This window comes from Polypterus senegalus, chromosome 18, assembly GCF_016835505.1.
Source record: "Polypterus senegalus isolate Bchr_013 chromosome 18, ASM1683550v1, whole genome shotgun sequence".
In the NCBI taxonomy this organism is placed as follows: Eukaryota; Metazoa; Chordata; class Cladistia; order Polypteriformes; family Polypteridae; genus Polypterus; species Polypterus senegalus.
In genome coordinates, this window is record NC_053171.1 from 9,319,490 (window position 1) to 9,328,164 (window position 8,675).

The 8,675-nt window shown below is 42.7% G+C and overlaps 1 protein-coding gene and 1 pseudogene across 1 annotated transcript; both read right to left on the reverse strand.

The window, feature by feature from the left end:
* Positions 1 to 4,259: 4,259 nt before the first annotated feature.
* Positions 4,260 to 5,100, reverse strand: LOC120519059 (pleckstrin homology domain-containing family A member 3-like). The gene has a single exon (XM_039742144.1). The coding sequence runs from the start codon at positions 5,076 to 5,078 to the stop codon at positions 4,260 to 4,262; it is 819 nt and encodes a 272-aa protein (XP_039598078.1). The 5' UTR covers positions 5,079 to 5,100.
* A 1,339-nt stretch (positions 5,101 to 6,439) lies between these two features.
* On the reverse strand, positions 6,440 to 8,454 carry LOC120519061 (annotated as a pseudogene).
* Positions 8,455 to 8,675: the final 221 nt, after the last annotated feature.

The window sequence follows — 8,675 nt, forward strand, 5'->3', positions numbered from 1 at the left end:
TCTTCTTCATCATCCTTTTCATTCTCCTTTTAACAATTTCAAGTCTATTTCTGGACTGGCATAGACACAGACTTCAAAATTGCTTGCTTCAAAGAGGCCTTCTTTGCCATTCATGCTGATTATGGTGTTTCTGGGAGGTTAATTCTTCACTCAACTGCTCTCCAAAATTTGTTTTCTTTTCTTCCATCTTCTTCCTCTGTTTCTTTTTCTGATGTTGTGGAGGAAGCCCTAAACCTGCCATCACATCGTCACGTCTGCTTTGTTGTCTGATCTGCTGTTCTCCTCATCTTTTGAAATGAGTAATAGGCAAGAAGATTCACAGTGCACTCGTCATGTGTGTTTTGGTTCAGTTGCTCTAGGTATTGTAACATGAAGATGACACTGTGCCACCAAAATTGAACACTTAATCTCAAGTTTAATTTTTTCCTCCTTTTCATTTAAGAAGATTGTTTGTACACAGTCTACCTCATTGTGTACACCGCCTACCTCAAATCTCACGCCCCACTTCACTGCTTCTTGGTTTCTTCATTCCTGATTCCCCGTTACCCGTGGTCACCATGGTGGGCATAGAAATTACCATCGACAGTTGATAGTGCAGACATTCAAATGAGTCTTAATCTCAAGTTAAATTTTTTCATCTGCGTATGTGCATTTGCGTCCTATTGAGTATGAGGTTAATCAGTTAATCTTTTAAGTCAGTGTTGTGAAATTCGATCACAGAAGGATAACGCATCGGCCTTCTTTGGCGTTCATGGTTATTATGGTGTTTCTAGCAGGTTTCATTTGTACTGTTTCCAGTCTCTTCCTGGACTGGCATACACTTTGACCTTAAAACACGGCATTGCATTGAAGAGGTCTTCTTTGTCTTTTATGGTCATTATGGTGTTTCAGGCATGTTTCCTCCTCATTGTTGTTTTCGTTGTCCATTTCACTGCTTCCAGTCTCTGCCTGGAATGGCATAGACTCGGACTTCAAAACACGGCCTTGCATCGAAGAGGCTTTCCTTGGCATTCATGGTGATTATGGTTTTCTTGGGGTTTTTCTTCATTGATTTCCTTCTCTTGTCACTGCTTCTGGAGAAAGGCATTTTGGGGGCATTAGCTCTCAAAATCTACTCACTCCTTTGAAAATTTGAATTAATGGACTGGTCAGCAATTGCCCGGCTACAGTGTTTGGCCGGAAAAGTGCCTCTCTCCAGTTTGTATATGGATGTGACGAGACAAGGCCTTCTTCCCACAAGTTGGATAGATACAGGGCAGGGCGTGGGACCGGATATGCATTTTCAAGGCTGCCAGGTAGCCATACTCATCAGGATGAAGGCTCGGTCCACCAGCCTAGAGGAAGCACTGCAGCAGTGCGACACCTTTTGGTGAGATAAACCTGAAGGGCTACTGCAAAATTTATGGCATTCAAGGCACTTAAAGAGGTCTGCTTCAGCAGGACTAGGCAGATCAGAGGTCTGACACTAATCTTCCTCACTGCTGGATAAGGAACTCTTTCAAATACTGACTTGCTTCAAGCATTGTAGAGAGCTTGGAGTACCCCTATGTCCCACACAAAAACTGGTGAGCAGCCAGGTTTAATCTCTGCCTCTTTGAGAGCTTTTATTTCTCCCAGATGTGCTACAAGTGCCTAGTTACGTTTTTCCACCAAGTGATCCACCACCAAGAGTAGTCTCTCTCTGTGTGTCTTGTTTTGGGAAAGGTTCATTAGTGCATCTCATTCAAGTCAGTGTAGTGAAATTCCAGCACAGAAGGATTCCGCATCAGTCACTCCTGTCAATGAGGCAAAATCGCAGCCTATAAAACAGCTTGAGCAACTCTTTAATCTATTATTTGTATATATTTGTTAAGGTTATTCATTTCTATGCAACAGTTTAAAGACGTGAACATCTTTAGCAAACATCTTTCTCTCACCTGTAACACAACTCCCATATAAGTATCACATTAAAGACTCTGACACATCCTCCCACGTAACACACACTTTGAAAATAGCTCTTGACTCTATCTTGTGGAACTCTGAGGTAATACAGGTGATTCAAACTTGAAGCTGCTCCTCTAACTGGTTATGATACTGTTCATTCAGGTGATTCAAACTGTAAAAGGTAAAGTTATTGTTTATGCTTTATATTCTATTTCTATATTTTTATGGTAATTCATTTATATGCAATTCCTTAAAGACGTGAACATCTTTAGCAACATCTCATAATTATATAAAAAAATTGAGTCAATTGAGAAGCGGGCACATGTGCTTGTGCTGTACTGAACATAATCTGTACCACCAGCTATCCTTCTTGTACTCACGCCTCTCTGCGCTGGGTAGACACACGTTGATCTATTCAATGTAGCGCGCGTGCAGCCCCGGACATCTAAGGGCATCACTTGATCCTCTCTGCTTAAGCCCAGTTCAGATTGTGTCAAATCATTGCTGACAGGTATGATCTTCTCCTTAAAACATGGCTGCTCCTCTCTCAGCCTGTCAAACAGCTTGCAAGTCACCATCTCTTCTATACGTTGCTCAGGGCCCTGTCCTGCCTTCGGTCTGACCAGCACATAAACTGCTTTCACATTAGGACACGATCGGAGTAGCATTTCCAGAAGAACTTTGCCCAATAAACCTGTAGCTCCAGTAATGAGAACATTCTTCCCCTCATAATACTTCGGGATGGAAATCATAATAGCCTTGGTCTTTATAGGAATCAGAAACCTAAATCTTCTGTCTTATTTCGCCTCCTCCTTCTGGGCAGCAAACTCGTGATTGCAGTAATAATAAAAAAAGCTCCTCTCTGACAAGCGTCGATCAGCCCATTTAGCGCTCCAATGAGAAACTCATGCAGGCGTTCGAATCGAACCTGCTTCATCGATTTCACTGCCGCGCGGAGCAAACAATCACAGACCTGTTATTTCTCAATCTCACGTGGCTGAAAGCCACTTGTCCCTCTAAGAAGTTGGAAGCCGACTGCTCGGGGGTCGCGTAACTATTTAGCAGGAGGGAGTCTCGTTCGTTATCGGAATTAACCAGACAAATCGCTCCACCAACTAAGAATGGCCATGCACCACCACCCACAGAATCGAGAAAGAGCTATCAATCTGTCAATCCTCTCCGTGTCCGGGCCGGGTTAGGTTTACCGTGTTGAGTGTGGACGAAATCTCAGACCCGACAGCAGGTGCGGTTATAAAGCAGCTTTATTTTCAGAGTCACGGTGAGAAGAGTTTCAGAAAAGCAGACAATCAAATATACATGACAGCGTCAGGGCTCTTCTGAACCCCGTCTGTTGGGTGGGGTCCAGTTTTATACCCCTAGAATGCGTGAGCTACTATCATTATAAAATACAACAGTCAACAAATTTATTATACACAATCCTTGTGCCTCTTACAAAACCTGATTTCATGGCTCCATTTGTTATGGCGTTCAGATGTAAGCTAAGAAACAAAAATGATAAGGCAGCCTCATGTGTGGAAGGCATGGACCTTGAGTCCTTAGCACAAATATTTTTTTTCTGTTAGCTAAAACAAAGCAGGCTTTTACAAGGTGTTGTGAAACTGACTTTTCAGAAAATGAATTAGTACAAGGGAACAAAGAAAACATTCGTCGTCCACATGAGTAAAATGAGTGTACTGTAAAAAACTTCAGTAAATTTAATGGTACAGATACTGTAAATGGTGAAGGTAAAAGACCTTTTCAGAATCGAGACATAGCTATCAATCTGTCAATCCTCTCCGTGTCCGGGCCGGGTGAGGTTTCCCGTGCTGAGTCAAATTAAGCCGCAGGCTCCACTCCTGGTGGTGCCCTTCCATCAATTCCTTTAAGTTTCAGCTTTGCAACCAAAATTCCCCCAGAACCCAAATTTTGATATACAATTTGTGCATATTTTAATATGGACACTGAAGGAGACCATCTTTTCATTCTACTCCCAAAGCAGATTGAATGGCCAGGCATCTACATGTGTCCTATTCACTTCTGGCAACATGTCTGCCATCTATCACTGAGCACCAAGCTGTATACCAAGCAACCTGACTGCACTCAAACCTTAGGTATCTGTTGTCTGACAGAGTAGCCATAAATTACCAGACATGAGGAGGATGTTGTAGATGTAGTGATTCTTATTTCGTTTGCAGAATCCAGTCAAAGGACAAGCAACCACCAAACAAACAGTATACATGAGTGCACTGTAAAAAATGTCAGTAAATTTAACGGTACAAATACTGTAAATGGTGAAGGTAAAAGACCTTTTCAGAATCGAGAAAGATATCAATCTGTCAATCCTCTCCGTTTCCGGGCCAGGTGAGGTTTCCCGTGTGAGTCAAATTAAGCCGCAGGCTCCACTCCTGCATACTCCTCTCCACATCTTCTGTGCAGCTATCACCGTGAGATTCTGTGTCTGAATATGTTCTTGTTCGTCGCTGAGAGGAGCGCTGTAATGAAGAAGTTGAGTCCTTTGGCATGAGGCTGGTCCTTTCAAAGCTGTAGGCACCAGGATGGCTGATGGAATGTTTCATCCGAACCATCTGTACAGGTGATGGAGAAACTGGGGGCACAACAGGGTCAGGGTGGGATAACTGGAACATCTCAGGCTTGAATTTGGAATTGGCAATCTTCATGCACTCCTCAAGCGTCGTAATAAAAGTCTCACATGTGGCACTCAAGAGAGAGGAAGCTTCATTCATGTTCTCGATGCTAGGTGACGAGTGCTTTGTTTCTTGAAGGACCGATTCCTGGATCGTGTGAACTTGTTGCATTAGTAGATCACAGTAGAGCCGCAGTTCAAACATCTTCATTTTCAGAGACTCTCTGGTCTCACTTATCTCTTTTTCTTTTTTTGCTCTCGTATCGGTGAGGCACGCTTTTGAGCTCCCAAGGGCCACTAACCACCTTTGTCTCTCCGCAGCGTTGACTGCCTTCACGTAGAAATGCTGCTCGCCTGGGATGATGAGCTCCATCCTGCTATTATCTGTAGGGTGAACTTTGATTTCACACACGGACATCTTTATGCTTGAAAGTATGCCGTTGTCCAATATGAACCAGCGGGGCTGCCAGCCAACAATGTAGTTGGTCCATTTGTGCAGCACTCCTTCCATAGTTCACTGAGCCGCTTTAAAGAAGAGCTTGACGGTCAGAGGTGACCTGTCAGATGACGATCGCTTTGTTACTCAATAAAGTCGGGCTGAGCGGCAGGCCCAGGGTCGTCTCGCATCTTCGCCTTATTCTTGCGGCCCCTTTCTGATAATTATAACAATTCCTCTTTTCCAGTGGCCACTAATAATTGGGTTCTGTTTTGCTGCTATTGTCTTTTTTTTCTTGTTTCTCTCTCGAATTGACCAATGTAGTGAAATCCCAGCACAGAAGAAAGATTCCGAATCAGTCACTCCAGTCAATGATGCCAAATTGTATCCGAGAAAAGAGCTTGATAGACTTGCACTGGCAAATGACACAGTTTTCTCAAAATCTAAATGTTCCACTGCAATGGCTCAGGTATCTATGCACTCAGGATATCATGCTGAAAAAATGATATGCTATTTGTGGATATTTAGTGTTTTTTTTATCATTTCTGTATGTCCAGCCTTTACTGTACATTGCATGAATACTGACATATTACACCATAGGTTTTGGCAATTTTCTGCACATCTAAATGTTCCAATGCAATGGCTCAGGTATCGATGCACTCGGCAGATCATGCTGAATATTTAGATATGCAATTTGTGCATTTTTAGGCTTTTTTCAACATTTCGGTATGTCCACCTATTACTGGACATTGGATGAATATGGACAAATTACACCACAGGTTTTGGCAATTTTTTCCAAATCTAAATATTCCACTGCAATGGCTCAGGTATCGATGCACTCAGGAAATCATGCTGAAAACATTGATATGCTATTTGTTCATATTTAGTCTTTAGATGAAAGATTCCGCATCAGTCACTCCAGTCAATGATGCAAAATGGCTTAGATGAATATGGACATATTACACCATAGGTTTTGGCAATTTTCTGCAAATCTAAATGTTCCACTGCAATGGCTCAGGTATTGATGCACTCGGCAGATCATTCTGAATATTTAGATATGCGATTTGTGCATTTTTAGGGTTTTGACAGCATTTGGGTATGTCCACCATTTACTGTACAATGAAATTATATGTATATATTACAGCACAGGTTTTGGCAATTTTCTGCAAATCTAAATGTTCCACTGCAATGGCTCAGGTATCGATGCACTCAGGATATCATGCTGAAAAAATTGATATGCTATTTGTGCATATTTAATGTTTTTTTTTATCTTTTTGCACCCACACTTGCAGCCCCGGACATTTTTTTTTTTTTATGACACATAGAAAAGACTTTTATTTTTCATTATTAATAGGGACCTTTACAAACTTTAAGCTTTGGAATAAAAATACAATTTGAACACAAGTTTACCTACTTGTGAGTTAAGGCAAGTTTATTTATATTTCAAAAGAGGTACCATCACGTTTGCCTGACAGCATTTCTTCAGCTTGTGAACGGTTAATCTTCCCAACATTCCAAGTGCTTTCATCATTGTGTGGTAAATCATCCTCATCTTCCATCACTGAATAAGGATCTTCTATTTCATTCTTAAGCTCCAACCATTCATTGATCTTTCTCTGTCGTGTTCCTTTCTCTGTTAGCCACACAAGGTACTGATCACGGATCTTGCGCAGCTGCATCAGGTCTGGTTTGAGGCTGTTCATCATTTTGTCTATCTCTCGGTGCTCTGAAGCTTGTTTCTTTAAATCCTGCTCCAGCTTCATTTTGCTATCGTGGATTTCATTGATCCGAGACTTAAGTTTGTGCAGAGTTGTGCAGGATTCTTTGGATCTCTTTGTCATTGCCTTCCTGTGGAACTTTTCAATATACTCCTTACAGTAGCGTTCCTGGGTATGGCATTGCTCTTCAAATATTTTAATTGTCTCATTGAAAGCTTCAATTGCTGTTCTCCTCATTTGCAACTCCTGAGATGTACGTGTATAGTCCTCATACAGTATGCCATACTTTGTGCTCTTCTCCTGGAACTGCTTGTGGTATACCTTAAGTTGTTCCCCTACCGCTTCAATGCTGTCTTCCTTCACAACCTGATCCTGCTGGTATTTAGACACAGGGTAAAGCAGCCTGGTATCCAGCTTTGCATTGTACTGGGCAAGAGACTCATGTCTGTAGTGGTTGATTAGATCCACAACAGATGGGAATGTTAGTGGCTCAGAGAAGCCATATTTGCCATCCCGGTGGAAAATTTTTATCAGCTTGTTGTTACCACCTTTCGTGAGTGTTAGTGTATACTCTCCTTGAATTTTACTGGAGGCATTTCGAACCAGAAATGTTCCATCAGGAGTGTCTCTCATTTTTTCATTCACTTCCTCCCTGGAGATGTCACCCCAGTACCATTCCGCTTCATTCAAATAGACACTGTTGCCATTGACCACATTGTTTGATGTAAGTTTGGATTTTGAAGGCTTTGGCGGGAGAGCTGGGGGGACTTGTTCTTGTTTCTGCTCTAATCTTCGCCCTACAATGAGCTTCTCCAGAACCACAGATGGCAAATCTGAGCTTATCTCAAGTCCAGGCCAGGGGAGTCTAATGAGCAGGGGACCTAGAAGCTCACCAAGTATTTTGGCAGTAAGGCCATTCTGGTCACAGTATTCACATACTTTTGCAAAATGGTGAAGCAGGTACTGCAGTGTCAGAAAGTTCTGAAGTGGTAGTGCAGAAGACTCAAGAATTAGCACGAGCTGTCGGAAGTTGTCATTGGGTGTGGATGTACTTTGCACAGCCATTTGGAGTTCAAAGTAAACTGTTCCAGGAATTACAGGCACTGGCAATTCCTGCAGGAAACTCTTTACCATTTCGCACAATGTCTGGGTTTCTTGCTGTTCAACGTCCACTGCAAAGAAATCAGCTCTCATGGCATTTTGTGGCTCTGACCCGACAGTTCTGTACATAAATGCACTGTCCAAATCTCTTTTCTCGATGCCCTCAATAATCCTTATAAGAATTGGGGGAGCACTATCAGGAGGGGATAACTGCTCTGTCAGATCTAGCACCACTGTTACCAATGTCTCATGGGAACTTTCTGGCCGTGGTGGTCCTGCTCCAGAAGCAGTGGGTAAAGGTCTCTGGAAACGTTGCCGGATGGGTGACAGCGACATTACCGCTGGTTCCAAGTACTTAACGTATGTTCCTGGGAAATCTCCCTTTTGCCTGGTGTGCTCATTGATCCCAAAAATCCAGCCAATGTGCTCTGGATGTTGCTCATCTCCTTCCTTAAAGCCCTGTGCAAGGAGAGATGACCTATCCACAGTCAAGATGTCACCTGGCTCCAAATTGATGTCCTCTTCTCGTTCTTTCACATACTTGGGCAGAGCCTGATATTGGTAGCCCTCAGCCGCCATGTTTACACCTACCCAAATGTTTTTGAAGATAACCGATTTACAGCACTGATTTGTCGTCCCCCAAAAAAAAAAATCCAGAGAGAAAGCTGCTCAGCTAAGACTGAAACGCATAACAGCAAACACCTTAATGTGTTACTGTGTGCAAGCTCCTGAGCACTACTGGCCCATATCCAACATCTGCACTTTTCTCAGCTTAAAGCCACGGTTTAACCAAATGATGGAGCAGAGGGAGACTGCGACCAACGTAACCGCGGTAATGGATCAACAGCTGGAT

Bases quoted from the DNA above. Each gene is read 5' to 3' on its own strand.
- LOC120519059 (XM_039742144.1), bottom strand. From the start codon at position 5,078: ATGGAAGGAGTGCTGCACAAATGGACCAACTACATTGTTGGCTGGCAG.